General features: G+C 43.1%; 1 protein-coding gene across 1 annotated transcript in view; it reads right to left on the minus strand.

Annotated features, from left to right (window-relative positions):
* Positions 1–16,641, minus strand: part of ARHGEF26 (Rho guanine nucleotide exchange factor 26) — a 117,289-nt gene extending 100,648 nt beyond the window's left edge. The window contains exons 1-3 of the mRNA XM_008706933.2: positions 15,477–16,641; positions 14,031–14,070; positions 10,340–10,485 (exon numbers count right to left, since the gene is read on the minus strand). Of these exons, the coding sequence (XP_008705155.1) occupies positions 10,340–10,485; positions 14,031–14,070; positions 15,477–16,556 (1,266 nt within the window). The 5' untranslated portion in view covers positions 16,557–16,641. The remainder of the gene's footprint in view (positions 1–10,339; positions 10,486–14,030; positions 14,071–15,476) is intronic.
* Between the last annotated feature and the right edge of the window lie 3,480 nt (positions 16,642–20,121).

The following is a 20,121-nucleotide window of genomic DNA, read 5'->3' on the forward strand; positions in this document are numbered from 1 at the left end:
AGTGAATGACACGATAAAGTCCATGAATTTCAACATCTATTTAAATGTAGCAAAACAGAAAAGGCAGAAATATAGTGTAATGCAAGTATTAAGGGTAACTTCTAACTTTTGTTTGAGATACACACACACACACACACACGACTACAAGGTAAAACGTATTTCTCATTTGCTAAGCCTCTGATATAATCGTCTTTGCAACATCGACTCCACCATGTGTAAATTTACACTAGATATGTCAGTCATGTTGCTGAACAGTCTCACAGACCCCCTACAAGGAACGCTTTTCTACTCAGGCCTCCACAAAATCAACAACCCAAGGTGGCCACATTTCACACCATAATACATCATGAAGGCCAAAGCTGATTGGAATAGAGCTAGTTAGGCACCTGGCCAAACAACAAAAAATGGTTAAGTGGCCTATTAAGTGGGGGGAAAGTGCTGAGCTGCTCTGATCCGACAGGATTCTCTCTCAAGAAACTGAACTGCGTAGTTATATACAGAAGCTGACAGGAAAACATACAAGAACTCAGAAATGGGAGTGTGTGCAGAGTTCTCGGGAGAAAAGACAGACACAGAAAAAAGGGAAAATGAGTTCATGTCAAGAAGAGAGCCACCATGCAGATAGTTGCTGAGACACATTATTGGCCAAGTACCAGAGAGAAATATACTTCCTTTTCTTCCAGAGCCCAAGGCTCCGTTCTAGGTAATCTCAAAACCCTACCAAAAATAGCTGGAGAGTAACCATATTTAACATCTCATAGTCTCAGCTGCCTTGATACAAGGTAGAGAAATAGTACTGCCCTCCTGCCACTGTCCTAAGGACTACATAAAATGTAGTGGAATCACCTAGTACAACCCCTGGTGCACAGTACGTCCTCTGCAAATATTTGGTCAATAATTTGACTGCATGTCCACAAATTAATATCATAATGATTCAATGCCGGGTCCCTGAGCTACAGCTACCCTGCAAGTCATCCGCTGCACTGTCTGCTCCTACTGAGACCTTGAACCCACAAGGATATAGGGGCTCCCTGGTGTCACTTGAGCGAACAACCCTACTCCTTTGCATATCATTACCTGAAGCAGTTTCCTGCCACTTCAAAATGGGAACCACTCCATTTTTGTGTTATTTCAGTTGGATGGCTGGCAGTGTTTATCTCCCACACCAAAAGGGAAAATAATCTGCAATTTCCTTCCACTGGCAACACTAATCCTTCTGTAGAAGCGATCCGTTGGCTCTGTAGTCTTTACCTCTTCAAATAATGAATGCCATAATAATCTTAAGACGTTAGAGCACAGACTAAAGTAGAAAATCAACAGGCTATCGGTACTCTGGATAAATCAACAAAATTTGAGAAACAAATTTTTAAACACAAGTTCAGTAGTTAAAGATTCAATAATAATTTTTATAGTAACGACTTCTCAACTCTTCATGGCGACAAATCACTCTGTGGATGGGGCCTTGAAGAACAGTCCCATCATTGGACTAAAGGAGAAGATGCCACAAGGGCACATGTTAAGATCGAGAGGGTAAATACAAGAATCTGATAGATGATTCCCACAATCCTAAACTCACTAATGTGCCTTTCGCACAGTCATTAGAACTCCTCAAAGTAAATGAGCCTTCCCTCCCTTTACCTACTTGCACTGTATTCCTACAGAATGCTATCATTCTTGAACACATCCCATTTACCTCCCCAAAAGAAATACCAAGTGAAAAATTAGGTTGCCATTGAATTTGATTTCATAGTAGCCAATACCTACCATGGGCTAACATAGTTTTAAGCTATGAAGACGCCAAGTTCCCCAATGTATCAAAGACATGTATTAAATCCAGGATGTAGCCAACCAACAATCAAGAATTTTTTTTTAATAAAAACTTAAAACATCCTCCAAATGATCCCTAAATAGTAAACTTCCTTGCTGTTTTCACTGCTGAGTAACTTTCTACTATTTTCACTTATGGGATTAGATTTCTGCATTTATATTCATTTATTTATACACTCATTAATAAACTCATCCAATAGTTACTGCAAACGCACTATAAGTCAGGCATTGTTTCATGTGCTAGGGAAATAGCAGGAAACAAAACGGACAAAAACCTCTGCCTTTATATGCAGCTTTTATTCCAGCAGAGTAGATGAACAATTAATCAAAAAAGTAAATCACACAGTATGTGAGAGAAGTAAGTATCATGAAGAAATGTTAAAGGAGTGCTAGGGAGAAGGTGAGGGAGAAAACCATGTGGCTCTCTGGAAGAAGAGCTACTGTAAGTTGGGCAGACCATAAAAGCAAAGGCCCTGGGGCAGAGTACACCCTGTATTCTAGGAACATCAGTGTGACTGAGCAATGAGAAAGATGGAGGAGGAAGCAGGAGATGAGTCCAGAAAGGGAATCAGGCCAGATCACACAGCCTCACTGGCCACTGTAAGGCTTGGCCTTTACTCTAAGTGGAGGCGAGAACACCTGAGGGATCAGAACGAAGAGAGAGTATCTCAGTGTATTTTAACAGCATCACAAATAAACACTACAATTATATGCTGTTACACGGAGAGGAGATGTAAAGGGACCCCAGGAGATACAGAAGTTGAGCTGGGAAGCAGTGGGGACAATCCACTTCTGAAGGTAAAGGCAACAAACTGACTTTGCACCAAATTGGAAGATGTTATGGGAGAAAGAGAAGAGTGAGGAGTGACTCCAAGGTTTTTGGCCTTGGCAAAGAGAAAGATGGAGTGGTTATTTGCTTAGAAAAAAATATACATTGTGAGAAAAGCAGGTCTGGGTGGGAGAGAAGAGAATTAGCAGAAGTAAATTTTTGGACAGGTTAACTTTGAGATGCCAATTGTATCAGAAAAGAATCTGGAGGGGCGCCTGGGTGGCACAGCGGTTAGGCGTCTGCCTTCGGTTCAGGGCGTGATCCCGGCGTTATGGGATCGAGCCCCACATCAGGCTCCTCCGCTATGAGGCTGCTTCTTCCTCTCCCACTCCCCCTGCTTGTGTTCCCTCTCTCGCTGGCTGTCTCTCTCTGTCAAATACATAAATAAAATCTTTAAAAAAAAAAAAGGAAAAGAATCTGGATATCCTTATCTGAAAACTCAGGCAAAGGTCTGGTCTAGAGATAGAAACTTGGAAGTCATCAGAGTATATGATGTATTTAAATCCACCAAATTGGATGAGATCACCAAGCAAGTGCAGATAAGAGGCCCAAAGATGGAGCCTCGGGAGCCTCCCACATTTGGAGATGGGTGGAGTGAGGAAGTGCCCACCAAGTACAGCAAGAAGTTCCACCTGCACCGATTTTATTTTAACTCCTCTTACCTACCATTACCCCATAGGGTCTACATACAGCAGTTTCTCTGCCTGGGACTCCTCAATTCTGTCCCTGTCCCCCACCACCAACTTCACTCAGACACCTGTCTTAACATGCCACTGATGGCGGCTCTTGTCTCTCCTTTTGCCACCATCTATCGGTTGACAGCACCCTGCCCAGACAGGTGCCCTCCCCCAGGAGGATCTCAGAGCAGCACAAACATGTCCTTCATGGCATTAATACAGCTGTAATTCTGTCATTTATTTGTGGGATTATTTGATATTTGTCTCACCAGGAAGGGTGTCTGTAAGGAAATGAAAACAAGGTGGAGTCTGTTTTGCTCTATCTCCCAGTGTCTAGCACAGAGCAGGCTCACCATGAAGACGAGATGAAGGAATCAGTCATCAATCTCTCTGGTTGGTTTTCTGCTCGATAAAATAATAAGACCCTCTTTGTATTGAGGCCCAAGTCTAGGTTTCTGACTGAAATGTCTTTTTGTAGTTATGCCAATCAAAATTTAATATCCCTGTGCTCATCTCCTCCCACTTTCGTGGAGCACCTGTCTCTTGTGCTCTGCCTCCCTAGGGGCATGGTGCACACATACCCACATTTCACACCCTATTGTTCTCTCTGGAGAATCAAGAACATAAACACTGGCATATCTACTATTCAATTGCCCTTTCATTACTCAGCTCCAGCTGGAACAGTTTTTTCTTCAATATATATATATTCTTCAGAAAGGGTTATACATAAGCTCAAGTTCCAAGTCTGCTATAATTCAGAAAAAGGAAAATTTCTAAAGGTGATATGAACAGCATGGAAGCGATACTTAATACATAGAGAGCTCCAAGGGCACCTGGTTGGTTCAGTCGGTTGAGCGTCCGGCTCTTGATTTTCGGCTCAGGTCAGGATCTCAGGGTCATGAGATATAGCCCTGCATCAGGCTCTGTGCTCAGTGAGGAGTCTGCTTGTTCCTCTCCCTCTGCTCCTCCCCCCACTCTCTCTCTCTCTCTAAAAATAAATAAAATCTTAAAAAAAAAATACACAGAGAGCTCCAGTAAGGTGTTCCCAGTATTTGGAGATAAAGTAAAAAAAAAAAAAAAAAAAAAAGAAGAAGAAGAAAAGAAAAGTCCTCAAACTGGAAAAAAAAAAAAAACCAGAAAAAAAATTATAAACAAATATTTGCATATAAACTTGTGTGTGCATTTTTCTAAAGATCCATGCCTCAAAGTTTTTATTACATTCTCAAAGCATGTATAATCTTTCCAAGGGGAAGAGTCAAAACAGATATCCATTCTACAGAATGAAGCAGAAGCTAGAAGAGCACTGAAGATCATCATGTGTAGACATGAAATGATTTATAAGACACATTGTTCAGAAAAAAAGCAAATTTTAAAAGCTGCGGAGTATATATATATAAGTAAACTCACGCAATCTTTATATTTCCCTTAAATGTATACATGTGGATTTTGAGAAGAACGTTACCAAGTTGAGAATAGCATTCCTATAGAGAAGGGGAAAGAGATTGGGATTACAGATATGACAAAAGTGATTTTAGTCTTACCTGAAATGTTTATTTTTTTTTACATGGAGAACGTATTATGTGTTGCTTATATAAATCAAAATTAATTTACAAAAATGTTAAAAGAACACCATAATTTAATTGTACTGAAATGGCAGGAGCAGATAGAGGCCAGTCTCTGGCTGAGCTAAGCAGGCCCCCAGCTCCAGCCCTCTTGGCTAGAATAGAATTTCTGCGTGCATCTGAGGTGTAGGCACATGGATCCCTACTTCTGTTTATAAAGATACAAACATTCCAGGAGACCCACTGTCCAATTTAAAAGTGTGGACAAGTATATATCTAAAGCCCTGACTGTTTTCACTATGAGTGCTAAAAGCAAGCCAGGCATGAAAAATGAGCGGTTTTTTTTTTTCTATTTTTTTAAACACAAAAGATATGGTAAAAGGCATTAATCACCATCTAAGGTAAAAGACAATTTTATGAGACTGCAATGTTGCAAAACAAGAATGGAAAATTATATGACTGAAGAGATTATTTTAAGGAGCAAATCACTGAACAACTGAAAATTAATTCAGACAAGTGTGAAAATTTAAGGAAAAAGAATGCATTTTTCTATGACCTCTAAATGCATTAAGCCTTTTCTGCAAACAGGATGATATTCAGGTTTATTACATCTGTTAAGCTCTGGTTTTTAGTAGAAAACAGTAGGTCTTGCACAATAAACATGGTGTAAATTCTGAAAGAGTAAGTACCATCCGATCAAACTGCTAAGTCTCCCAAGTGCCTGTTATATATATGGATGAAATTATATTTATATAAAATTGCCATTTCTCAAATGGTCCTTTCTCATTTGGCAGTTCCAGAGAGTCGTCCAGATGGGGTGCCTGGGTGGCTCAGTCGTTAAGCGTCTGCCTTCAGCCCGGGGCGTGATCCCAGGGTCCTGGGATTGAGCCCCACATCAGGCTCCTCTGCTGGGAACCTGCTTCTTCCTATCCCACTCCGCCTGCCTGTATTCCCTCTCTTGCTGGCTGTCTCTCTCTGTCAAATAAATAAATAAAATCTTTAAAAAAAGAGAGAGACAGAGTCGTCCAGAGGCAAACAATGTGTGCTTGAGGACTGGAGCCAGGACTCAGAGACTGAGGTCCTAACATCAGATCGCCCCAAATCCTTAGCCCCACTACGCAAGCCGAAGGAATACTCTGATGAAAACAGTTCCTAACCACAGAGTCTAAAATTTTTGAACAAACTGAGGAGATACTCGAAATGACTTAAGAAGACTGATAAAGCCCCCTGTCAGCAAGTGCAAAGGAAGAGCAGAGCAGAGGATGACTATATTAGGTGCTGAATCCCAGCGGGAAATTCGCCCGCGTGCTTGTTTTTACCTCTGGAGCCTAAACACCCTTTTCAAAGGTACCTGGCATGTCAAGGTGATAAAAATGACACAAACACACCCCATGGCAAATAAATGGGGTCAGGGCACGGGTGGTGAGTGTGGCTTCAGTGCTGTCACTGATCTTGACAAAACAAACACTGGTTTCACAACCATCATTTTTCAGTACATGCCCAGTACGTGATCTTGGGACAGGGAGGCGTGGTTATGAGCAAAAACAAAAAGACTGCAGTCAAGATTTATCTTTTATTTTCTGTAATACTGAAAATGCTTCCAGAATCCCATTAAAGGATGAACTTTAGGGAAATCCTGAAGCTCCCCTTGCATCCGGGACTCGACTGGCTACACACCTGGCAGTCACTGTAACAAGGACTTGGTGTTCTATCCCCGACTAATAATATTGATATTTTCCTTCAAAAACCACAGGCTCTTCCCAGAGGTCCAAGAACCGTTGGCTTTGTCCTCACGCTGCCCTTTTGGGTGAGTCACTGGGCAACTGACCTGTGTGTAGCAGGTTCTTGGTCTCTGGGCACCGATCTCTAGAAATCAAAGATGACTTTCCAAGTTCAAAGCCTCAAATCTGGGAACCATAAGATTTTAAATTATTTCTCATATATTAGTGCTCTTCCAGGCCTGAAAAGCAGCACAAAGTTATATTCCCTGGAATGAAGACATCCTACACCTACCAACCTACTTTGTATCGACCTGAAGAGCTCTACCTCCTTCGACAATCAAGGGAATGAAGAGTAAGCCTGTCACCGTCTTACGATACTAAGGAGCCTAGGAGTGTCCTGACTACAGGACGACAGCCGCTACTGCACGGAGACCCTGCTGGCAGAGGCACCATCGCCAAGTAATCACCATTCACTTATTAATCTGATGAGAGAAGTCTGTGGCAGCTAGACTTTCCCTCCTATTGAAGCCCAACTTAATGTCTCAACAGTTCTAATTCTCCTTTATTATTAGATAACCACAACGCTACAGTTAACCCTGTCCCCAACAATGTAAGTGAGGACACCTGTCACCCGTGCAATTGTTCAATGGAACCGAAGGAGACATACACACAAGCACACTAAGACTACATTCAGTCTGTAGACTAGAGGCTTAAAGACCTATACAACAACCATAAAAGACTGCAAACCTCTGCACTGCCCAAGAGCCTTTTGCATACTGAATGCTTCTTACAGTCAACTGATAAGAAAAGTTTCATCATCCCAGAAGGCAGGCAGGTGTTTGCAACAAAGAGGTTTTAAGAAAATAAAACAACCAACAACAGCTAATGCACGTGTGTGCTCGCACAAACCCTCACACACAGAAAGCCCCCTGTCCTACTCTCTTTCTGGGATCAAGGCCATACTCAAAGAAGAGTTTTGTATTAAAGTGATATATGCCTGATTAGATGGGGGGGCTACCCTATTAATGTGGCACACTGAAGGTAAGCATGGAAAGAACAGATGTTTCTGAGGCCCGCACTAACTGCTGCAGCCCCTCTACAAGGAAGGATTGGGGCAAGAGGTCAGACAGATAAATGGAGGGGCAGATCCCTACGGAGACATCCTGACATTGTTCATAATTCACAAAGCTTCCTCTTTTTAGGGTCCTAACTGCAACTTGGACCTAACAACTGGAGGCTTCTAAAAAAGTAATGACCACTTTTTGCATTGAAATATCTACTTTCCTAAAAGCCAGAGCTGCTTGCATCTTTTCAGTGGACAGAAAACCCACATGGGAAGTACAGAAGAGAACTTCAGGACAGTGATTATTTTGGGATGGCAGAAAGGAGAAAAATATTGGAGAGGAGAGTGGTTAACTGGATCTGCCTAAAAAAAAGGGAGATCTGCAGTAAATATGTTAAAATGTTACCATTTGTTCAATGTGGGTGGCAGGTACCCAGAAATCTATTACACATACTTATTTTTAAGTTTTTCTGCATGTTGCAGTACAAAAAAAAAAAAAAAAACTAAAGTAAAACGTTTTAAATGTGAAAAGGAGACACAAACACACAAAGAAAATGCAGGCTGGTGTCTTAAGAATGGGAGGTGGCAAAGTCCAATGCTGCTTTGATTAAATGTAATTACCAAGCAACACAATAAATACACACAAGCCTCCTGGGAGCACTAAAACCCAAGATAACACACACTGAAGTTAGAACCCACTTTATAGTTTTACATTTTATCACCAGTCTTTTGATAGCAATCTTGTTAACAAAAGGCACATGGGTACATTGATCCTTTGCCAAATGAAATGCGTGCCCACATTTGCAGTTGTACTGAGGGATATGTAGTATTATTTTAATGTGCATTTGCTAATCTAGCTGAAAGCCAAACTTTAGGAGGCCTAAGTATGGCAGCTTGCTTTTCAGCACTCAAGCTAGGTAGGATCAGAGTTTAAGTGACACATTAGTACACATTGCTGTTTAGCGTTCAGAGAACAGCGGCAAGGTTCAGGCCCGTGCTAACAAATGCAGCTGTTGCCACGGAGGAAGAACTGAAAAAAGCCACAGCTTTCTTTTCAAAGACCCTCTACCAAATGGTCCACACCAACAACAGAATGAATGACAGCCATTTAGAACCAACATAGCCTCCATGGGCCTTGTCATCAGTTTTTTCACATATGTGCTTTGGGTTATAATATCATGAGATCATTACATCAGGGTATAAGGCTATGAATACATCAGTTCTGCGGATAGGTGTTACCACCTGAGCACAGGCAAAAATCATAGAGAAAGATCACAGAAGTTCCAAACTGTCAGCATAGGAGACAAGACTGCCCCGTAAATATTTTGTTGGTCTCACACATCATTTTTCTAACACCTGAATTGGGATAATACTCATATCTGGATTGCTGCATTCTCTTCTCTAAATGTCAGAAGATCAGTCACCAGTGGGCTGGTGTGAGCTAAGTGGCGGCTGCTGAGGTCGTATCGGGCCTGTTCACCATAATCCCCACCAGGCCTCAACCTCCACACTCACCAGCATCCCCTGTAATGCTGCTCGCCCTGTCCCGATAGGCATTTCAGCCTGTGACATATACAAAGGATGTCATACCTTGGAAGCACTGGAAATGAATAAATTCTCCTTAGAACAGAATTAGGGGTTGGGAGAGAGACAGGGAGAAAGGGCTCGGTTTCTAGAATTCTGAATTCCAACAGAAAGTAGAAGAAGGGAGGCAGAACGTGACCAGAAGTCATTCCCATCATCACCATATATCTATTCCCATGGCCTGTTCCTGAGCTCCAACGTACACAACTCCTTTCCTTATGCCGGCATGTCCCCTGAATGCATGAGATTCCGGACTCTGAACAATGCCCATTTCAGCTTGAGAGGGAATCGCTTCTGTTCCCATGTTGCCTAAGGGACTCACAGAGGTGTGCTGGCTTGTTCTTGATGCAATGCTCCCACCACCCAAGCCAGCCATGGGAATTCCTTTCTACTTGGTAATGCATTGGATGCCCACAGATGCTGTGCCCAAACTCACATCAAGTAAACTAAGCAGCACACTGCGACATTTGTTAAGCCAGGAGGAAGAGAAATTATAGTTATAAACAAAAGATGTTTGATGCAGAGAGAAGAAATTACTCATCAATACAACATAAGTGCCAGACACGCTCACACAAAAGATGCACAGAGGGAAATGGAACAGAATGCCACCCATTAATCAACTGCAAGAACATATAAATGTGTCTAAATCAAATGAAATTTCCAAGGAAGAACTGTCATCAACTCCCTATTGTGCATAGATACACACACACACACATATTTGTATATATAGCCATAATTATGATAAAGTTCAGGATAGATTAAGTTGTCTCTGCATATACACTATGTAAAAAATAAGAAAACATACCAAGCAGAAAAAGCTTCCAGAGTACAGTATATCAGTGTCAAGGTACCCTATTTTATCAAAACCTAATTTTCCTGATCAGAAGTATCAAAATCAACGTTCTCACTAGTGTCTGAAGAGTTTCAAGAAACATTTCACAATCTAAAAAGAAGAGTCTTTCTCTTTCAGGTTACAGGATCATTGGCAGAAAAAATTAAAACCATATCCAAACCTAATTTCCACAACTTGGTTTTTTTCACGCCCACAGATCGGAAAGATAAAGGTGAACACTTACCGCAGAGAGCTGGCTCCATGTGGACCTCAGTGGCTTGTGGTGAATCACAATTTTTTCATCTGACTTCTGTTCTTTGGGCTCCGACTCTTCATCAGAGTCAATGTCAAGAGCCTTTTCTTTGTAGTTCTGATACAGGACAGCATTTTCTGCAAAAAATACAACCCTACACATCACTAATTGCCCCCATCATTATGCTACTTATTCTAAACAAACATCCAGATTTATACGTTTGGTCCCCAGTTTAATAAATAACAAAGAAGCAAATGGATTTTGTCACTGAAGAATAATTACCGAAAAGTGATTTTCTCACTCACAGAGCTCTGTCTCAAATTCATGCAGGGGAAGGGGAGGGATCCATGTGTGAAATCCCCACTGAAGCAAAGTTTCCACATCTCTGTCCACCACTCATGGAGGATAGCTATGCCTCTTAAATCACTGGGGTTTTTTTTTTGGGGGGGGGTGGTTAAACTGAATTCATACCCTTCTTTTCCTTCAAAGTCCATCACCATTCATTTACCTATTTAACAAACATTTATTGTATATCTACAATGTGCCAAGGGCTGAGGCTAAATGGAAAATAAAAGACACTTCCTATGCCCTCATGAGCTAAAAATAGGAAGAGAAAACAGTCCAAGTCACTCATTCATTTATTCATTCAACTGATATTTGGAAAATGCCCACTAGATGCCAACAACTGCTAGGCACTAGGGATACAATGATGAACAAAAAAGATAAAAATCTCGATCTTCATAGAGTGGACATCAGAGTGAGCAGGGAATGACAATAAATAAACAAATAACTTTCAGGGTATGTCAAATGCTGGTAAGTGTCATGGAGAAAAATAAAACAGGGAAAGGAGGGGAGCGTTACAAAGGGTATGTATTTGTTAAATAAGGTGGTTTGGGGAGGCTTCACCAAGATGACATTTAAGCAAAGACCTAAAAGAGGTGAGAAAGCAAGCCACCCTACAGCCAGGGAAAGAACATACCAACAGAGGGAAGAGCAAAGACAAAGGTCCTGGGACAGGAGTCTGTTTCGTACGTCTACACGTACAAAGATCAGCAAGGAGGCCTATATGACTGAAATGGGCTAAGGAAAGGGAGAAAGCTTACGAGATGGGGCCTGGGGATGAATAGGAGGCAGATCACGTAGGCCCTTTCCTCAACGCCATTGAAAGGACTCTGGTTTTCACTACAAATGAGAAGGCAAGTCATTGTTGGGTTGAGGACACAATAGTCTTGTACATAAACATACCTATAAGCTGAACAATGTATATACAGGTGCTCTAAGAACAGCCTCTCAGCAGGGCGTGACCCAGTCTGGGGGTCAGACGGGTGTTACTAAGAAAAATCTACGATCTGAAAGCTGGGAAGCTACAGAGATAAAGGAGAAAGCATATACAAAAGCCCTGAGGCAAGAAGAAACGTAAGACCTTAGAAGAACAAGGGAAAAGTCCACGTGTAGAGTGTGGGTGTCTAGTGGACAAAGGTGCAAGGTGAGTCTAGGGAATAAGCCAGACAGTCTCAGTCAACCAGAGGTTTGCAGGCAACGTTAACTAGATTTTATCCCAAGTACAAAACAACTGAACTTCTTTCACAACTACAAAGACTATATTTTATTCTGATTGCAGTGGGAATCCATGGAAAGGAAAGATTTGATTCTATTGTTGGAGCAAAATACTGACTGCGTAGGGGACTCATTAGGGTGCTATGGGAGAATGGACATTTGGGCTGTTGGGGATGGAGTGGAGATGGGGCATTAGAGAAAGGGAGGCAGTAAGATGCTTCCCAGGGCCACAGGTCCCAACAACGGCACAGCAGGAGACAGCAACACCCAGAGAGATTCAACTTCAGAGGGAAAGACTATGAATTTCGTTTGGGACACGCTGAGCTTGACATACCTTTCCTACCTACTGAAGCTGGCAAACGTCTGCCTCCTCTCTTACCAACTGCTGTATGTTCTGTAGGCACCATGTCTAAACTAATACTGGACTCAATGCAAGATTTTACTGTTCTCTGATTGTTTAACATATGCAAAACCGACAGTGAGGGTAAAGGCTCAGTTACCACACCTCTGTAGTGCTCTTTAAAGCAGTTAGTGGTTGACACAAAACATATGCATACATTGTTGATAAGATTCCTCATTCGTTCTCACAGTAACACAGGCAATAATAGTATTATCAGCCTCCTCTCATACATGACGAAACTAAGGCTTGGTGAGGTTAAGATGCTTGCTCAGTGTCACTCAACTGATGAACAGAAGCAGTAGGAGAGGAACCCAAGTCCCTGCCTCCACCACGAGATGTTCACACCACTCTACTGCACCTGATCCCTGAGGTACATTCTTGCTAGTCATTAACTGTAAGAATTCTGTATTCCTCATATGGGAACAATTTCTAGGTCATCATATTTGAGAAGAGACAAGAAAGTGCATAGAAACAGCTCCATGTAAAAGGAAACATAGAACTATAAAAAAGTTGTGTTCTCTGACTGAAAAAAGAAGCTCAACATTTCTAACCCTTTGAGACAGAGGTCCCAGAATCAATGTCATATTTGAGAAGATGCAAAATATTTCTCTAAACACATATTAGGTAGATGCTCTGTTCACTTCATGGTCATAAAGTGGTACAAGAGGAAGCAAACTGGACTAAGAACCAGTTATCTGTCCTATCTGCTGTGTGACAGTGGGCAAGGCACAAAACCTCTCCAAGCTCCCAGTTTCCTCAATTATAAAACCAGGGAGTTGAATTTATCCAAACCAGCTAAAATACTATATCTGGGTTTCTTCTCCATATAGAGCACTTTCCTAAGATTTGTGCAATGAAAACGTTTTTTTAAACTGGTCATGCTGAAATATTCCAAGGGAACTGATTTTTATAAGAATTACAAAGGAAAATATTTATAACCACCTAAGATAATGTATTTTATAACTCTGGGTGATTTCACATTAGATTTACTTACAGAGAGGCATACCCTTCTTCATGACTCTTTAAAGGTTAGAAAATCTTAACATTTCAAAGTATGAAAGCAAGTAACTACGTTCACCTCCTCCATGCTCCCCAGACCTGCAAGGGCTGCAGGTGGGGCTGCTCACTAGTTTTGTGCCCTTCCGGTTGGTTGACACTTGACCCATCTGTTTACCAAAGTCTACTAATCTGATTAGGGTTTGAACACCTGGCTGAAGCAGCTTTTCTATACGGGTTACAGATTGCTAGGAATATGTTTCTAGCAGCCAGGAGACTTAGATTTCCCCAAAATTGAAACTTGATAAGCAAACAGGAAGTCAGAAGTGACACTGAAATGTGGAAATATGGGGGAAAGAATATTAAGTCAAAGGAAATATGACTTAAGATCTAAATGCCAAACACAGGATTTTTAACTAAGAAGTTAGACTAGCTCTTACTCTTTCTCCATTTTTTTGAGGGAGGTGAGGCTAGGGCCAGAGTAGATAAGAATTAAAAATCCAGGACACCAGCTGACAAAGTTATTAGCTTACAAAGAATGCCATTAATTCCATTCACTGCTGGTATTACTGGATGAAAATTTAGCTTAGTGCAGAGCTTTGTACTGTATAATTTGGGAAGAAGTTGGACATTTTCTTAAGTGTTTTTGTTACTGCAGTTGGATTTTCAACTTATAATTGATATTCCACATTGAAACAGCAATAAAAGTCTGGAAAATCAAATGCTTACCTTCCCCATCAAATGTTCCTTGTCCTTTCAGCATTTTTTTCTAAGAAACAAGAAAAGCGAAAAAGGAAAAAGCAGAGCAAACTATGTATGAATGAGCCAAATAGAAAATACAGCTATTTTAAGAAAAAGTACTACTTCTTGTTGTTACATTCACTAGATTTCCAAAAGCATACAGCAGATGATCCCTTGAGTAGTTCACTCATCTGGCTACCACAATCTACTAAAATGGTGAAATAAAATGTACAATGTCCCCCACCCCCCAGCAAAACAGCTTGAGAATCCTCAAATGACCAGTAGTTCAGCTCATTTCACAACTCCTGATTCATCATCACTGTTAAATTGAACTTTGCTATACTTGTAGAGTTGGTGGGGGGCACCTAAAATGTTATGTAATTTCTTTAAGGCCATGAGATCAAAAATAAAATAGCTTCCTTGTATATTACATATTGACATTTATATAAACTGCTCCAGTTCTCTGATTAATCAAGAAAAGTTGTGGCTGCCAAAATGAATTTCTGCTGAGATCTGTCTTGCTCCCAGAGAAAGCAGCACATGCCCACTCCAAAATATCCTTCTTTAGTTTTCACCTATCTCTTTATGTCATGTTTGGCAATATTTTAACACATACAATTCCCAGGCCTTTATCAGGGAGCAATACACACAGTTCACTCGAACCTCAAGTTCTGAGCTACTAACTTGTTAAATGCATTCAAGTTCAAGAATAAATGGGCACAACATGGGAATAAAAGACAACCACAGACAGTGGTGACAGAAAGAAGCAACAAGAAAGATGACAAACTATTTGTATCTTCTGTAATTCTGGCAATTAATTTTAAAATCCACATTTTACCTGAATCGTATTCAGTATGTTATCACCACTCAAAAATATATATATAATTCTGTACTTAATTAATATAAATAAATTACATTCAGTAACTAAAATAATCAATATGCTCAAAGGAAATTAGGAGTTTCCTGTATCAGCTGTGATGAATCAGCAACCCCTAACTGACACCTTTAGACAAGCACCAGTTTGACCATACAGTCAAGAGTACCACGCCTGCTCTCCACCCTCTGGTTCAGCTTCCTGTATTAAAGTGTTCAGGACTCAGCCAATACCTCATTTGCTGCATTACTTTTTTCACATTAGGCCCCCACATTTTGCCTGAGATTAAAAAGTTAAAACCGTGATAAGAGTTTTACTTCCTTCCACAAAGTTGCATTAACCTGGCCGTGACTGCCAGCAACAGCATGGCCAAGAGATAGATGTGCGCAGGTCTGATCAACAAGAGAATTAAAAAAGAACAATAAATTCTGATTTCCTCTGTGCCCCTCCTCCCCACCCCCAACACCTTCCCTTTAGGCTTGGTGAATGCCTGGCTTAATGAGTGACACTCCTGCCCACTCTTACCTTTATCCTTCCCAGACACTCCTGCCCACTCTTACCTTTATCCTTCCCAGACTGGAAAACTTCTCCTTGTCTTCCATCACCGCTTTCAGAACGGGCTGGGACATTCTGTTCTTCTTCTTTGAAGTGGTAGGACTGTCAAAATCGAAGCCACTGACCACCGCCCTGCGATAGGATGTGGATCGCAAGCCTCTCCGCAGAGACCCTGGGCTGTCCACGTCGTTCTCCGCCTCGCCCTCATCCTCTGCGGGGCCCAGAGACGCTCCGAGGCCCTCCACCATGCTGCGCACCTTGAGGAGTCTCCTGTGGGGCTCCACATTCTGACTGTTGGATTTGCTTATTTTAATTTCCGAGGCCAGGCTCTTCGGAATGATTTGCTGCTTCCCCACTTTGAGGGCGGCGGGGCTGTTTGTGCTCAAAACCACTGAAGGATTCTCTGGGAGCTCGTTCTCCTGTGAGGGCAGCCTTTGGAGGGGGAGTTTGTGTTCCAAAGACCTTTTCTGGGGCGCAGGAGAGAGTTTCGCGGGTCCCGGCTCAGGGTCCTTAGGCGTCTGGCCAGATCGCGAACCAGAGCCTGGGGAGTCGATTTTAGGGAAAAGCCCATTGGCAGCGGGCGAAGGCAGGGGGCTGGTGGTCAATCCGGTCAGGTCTACCACCCGGCTGCAGCAGGCGGGCGAGTTGGGAGTCCGCTGGGGGCGCAGAGGCTGCGGTATGGGCGAGGTCACAGTGCCATTCGCTGGGGATTTCGGGGAGCCCCCTGACACCGCTTTGGGAGCCTGGGGGGACTTGGGCCGTCGAAGCCGAGGAGACACAGCTGTATATTCCGGGGAGATCGTCCTCCCATTGGTCACCACCCTCCTATGGGCACACAGAAGCAGGGGGTTCTCCTGGACCGTCCTGCCCTCAGAAGTGGTGGGTACCTGGGTGGAAGTCTGCACGGCAGGGAGCGTCCCTCGGTCCTCCACTGGGAAATCCGTGATCAGCAACCCGCTGGGGCTCTGGTAGGACTGGGGCCTCGGCTTGCTCCGGCCCAGCAACTGAGGCTGAGGAGTCGACCGCCTCCGCCACAAAGGGGTTAAGCTGTTGCTAGAAAAATCCACTTCACTCTCGCTGTCCATAGCGGAGACTCCGAGGTCAGCCCGGGAGGGAACAGCACCCAGTTAGTCTTGCCTAAAGAGGAAAGAAATCATGGAACTTTGCCTCCGGACAAGCAGGCACGCCTTGCAGACGCGCGCTCCGAGTGTGGCGGTCACCCCCGACTGCTGTGCGCGACACAACTGTGTGTCGACTACCCACCCCTTCTTGGGCAAACTCTGCGCCCACCGCAACGCGTGGTCCGGGGCAGAAATCTGGGCTGCGCCCAGGCGGAATAATCCAATTACCTCCGCGTCCCTCCAGCGCCCCAAAGACCACCCGCACGGAAAAAGCCCGCCACCAGTACGCAGGGTGCAAGCTGATGCACAGGAAACTTTGCGACGAGTTCAGCTTTCTGGGGAAACTTGCCGCGCGACGCTCCCCTCCGCCGCCATCCAGCTCCCCAGCCCCGTCGTTGGTCCCCTCTCGCTCAAGCCGCCCGGCTCCTAGGCGGATTTACCTTCGGGGCTTTATAGAGCCCAGGGCCAGCGAGCGCCCACCGCCCCTTGGGTGGCCCGGGTCTCAGAACGAATCGCAGCAGCCGGGCAGCTCTGGAGAGCACAGCGGCCGACCCGAGCCGTCGGCTCCGCCCTCAAGCTTGATCCAGCCCTCAGCTTTAGCCCCGCCCCAGCCTTACCCACTCTGACCCGCCTCTGTCGCAGCGAGAACTGAGCCTGCCTTCCCGCCTTGGCGTACCTTCGATCCCCTCCCGTCTCGCTTTAAAACACTGGAGCACACGTGGGCTGGGTGCGGAACTCCAGGGTTCCGTGTTGGGAGCTGTGGGCGCGCTAGGTGGTTGCCAGGAGCACAGCGTGAGAACGAGCGTGGGAGCCTTGCCGAGCTGCAATTTAGAAAGCCCTGGGGCAGGGTTTGGCGGGGGGAGGGGGGGTGTTTAAGGGGATAGTTCGGGCGAGGAGGGTTTGTGAAATGGGTGAGCTGGGACGCGTAGCTCTAAACGCTGAGAGCCGGTGCCCTCTCAGCCTTCGGGTGGTCTTAAAACACAAATCTGATGGCCTCGCTCCTCTGCTCAAAATATTTTATAACAGAGACTGATGGATACACTTGCTTGTGCTTAGAGTATTTCCGGAGGGTTGCGTGCAGGCAGCTGCGGGGGGAGGCGGGGGGACTGGGTGCCTAGGAAACTGGTGGGAGCGGGAGTCTTCTTTCAAAAGAGCTTGGATCTTTTATGCTTTGTGTTTTTTTGTTTGTTGTTGTTGTTGTTTTTAGACGGGGGGATGGGCGGAGGGCGAGAAAGAGAAAATCTTAATCAGACTCCACCCCCAGCGCCAGCCGCAGTGGGGCTGGATCTCAGGACCCTGAGATCGTGACCTCGGAGGAAATGAAGAGTTCCAACCAAATGAATCACACAGGTGGCCAGAACATTTTATGCTTTGAATCCTGAAGTTTACCAATTAAAAAATTAATGTAATTTATTTAAATTACAAATGTGTGTGTGTGTGTATAGGTTTCTAAGCATAGATAAAATAAAATTCAAATTCCATAACTTAGGAGGCCTTGCAGGACCTGACTACCGCTGCAGCAGTCTTTTCTCCCAACATTTTTTTCTTCATTATTCTTAGGCCACACCCACCACCCCAGAACCTGCCCTTTGGTTCTCCTTGACCTTCTGACATGTTACTCCTTCAGAGACTTCCCTGACCCCTCCTGTATCAGACCACCACCCTGCTTATATTCTTCAGCCACCTGTTCTCTTCCTTTTCTACATTTAATGACAGCTTACATATATACACACATTTATTTTTGTGTTTATGTTTATTATCTGTTTTGTCATCTTTCCACTGTAAGCGTCAAGAGGGCGGGAGTCATGTTGATTTATTGTATTCCAGGCACACAGTGGGCACTTAATGAGTATTTGTTGAATGAATTTGTGAGAGGAATGAAGTAAGGACAGTGACCATCCTTCCAGAATGCTCCGTTGCCAAATAGTAGAAAGTTGGTTGTATCCTGGCCAAGTTCCTGCTATGTGAGAAGAATAAGGCAAACTTGAGACGACAAATGACCGTAAGATCTATGTAATTAATTCTATCAGCAAGACATGTGGGCTGTTCTCCAAGTTCTCGTTCAGAATTCATGCATTCATTCAGCAGAGATACAGTGTGCATCCGCTGTGTGCAAGTTAAGCTACTCGTTTTTGCCCTACATACATTGAATGTAATGGCCAAAAATATTGAGAGAAAAGCTCTGGGTTGTAAAATGAAGCATGAGGTTTTTCATGTTTTATACTTTTCTGTATTACCAAATGCTGTACATTGAATATATATTACTTTGATCAGAGATAATTCTATGAAGTAGAAATGTCATCAAGAAATTTATTTAAAATTTTTAAGAAATTTACGGGGCACCTGGGTGGCTCAGTCGTTAACCATCTGCCTTGGGCTCAGGGCGTGATCCTGGCATTCTGAGATGGAGCCCCACGTCAGGCTCCTCTGCTGGGAGCCTGCTTCTTCCTCTCCCACTCGCCCTACTTGTGTTCCCTCTCTCTCTGGCTGTCTCTCTTTCTGTCAAATAAATAAATAAAATCTTAAAAAAAAAATTTTAAGAAATTTAAAGAAGAAATACAGCTGATTACATACTTGTACATACCCACTTTTTAACAGAACATTTTCCATACTAACAAATATACATTTAAGTTGGAAAAGTATAATTTAAAAATGCTTAACTGATCATAAATGAAGTGTTACCTGATTCAGAATGCAATCTGTGACTTAAGAAGTTATAAATGGTGGTAAGAGAAGTTAGCTTCTCTTCAACCTATGTTGGGTCTGCAAACAAGGGTAGCAGAGGACTGTCAAAGACAATCACAGATCTTCCTACTCATTCCTAGGCAACAGCATCATAGGCACCAAAACAACAGCAGCAAGACACCACGCTCTGTTCCTTCACTAGGGGAAGTCTGGAAATTCATAGACTTACTGCCTAGTTTAGCCTCCATTCAATTTATCGTATCCAATAGAAGACATCTTCAATTGTATGTGCCACTAAGAAAGGACAGAGTTGCCCATTAAGCTACTACACAACATGTTATCCTACAGGAATTTTGTTTTCTAATTTAAAGAGTGCTTTTAGACTTAGACATAGATTTTTTACAGTGATATGCGTATAGGGCAAAAGGAAATATAAGCAAACTAAATTGAGTAAGAAAAATTCTAAAAATTCTGTACACTAAATCTAACTTCTGAATCCTTTTTCACACAGAGCATCAATATGTGTGTTTTTTTGCACAACATCATTGATAGGGCAGCATTTCTTAAAAGAATATTCTAGTCTTATCTCTGGAATTTGCTTCCTAACCACTGACAATCATTCTGCAAGTTTGATGCTGGTGCTACCCAACAAGCATAGTTTTCTTGTTCAACTGAATCATATGCCATATAAGCTCTGCAGCTTCTCTGTGAATGGCCACAAGGAAGTTTCTGACAAAATTAAATTCCATGCCTTAACTATCATCGTGTATAATACATGAGTTGCTTATATCAGCCTCTTGTTGCTTTAGAATTTCTTTCACCTAATCTGACACATTTGGCAATT

This window comes from Ursus maritimus, unplaced genomic scaffold, assembly GCF_017311325.1.
Source record: "Ursus maritimus isolate PB19 unplaced genomic scaffold, ASM1731132v1 scaffold_20, whole genome shotgun sequence".
NCBI lineage: Eukaryota > Metazoa > Chordata > Mammalia > Carnivora > Ursidae > Ursus > Ursus maritimus.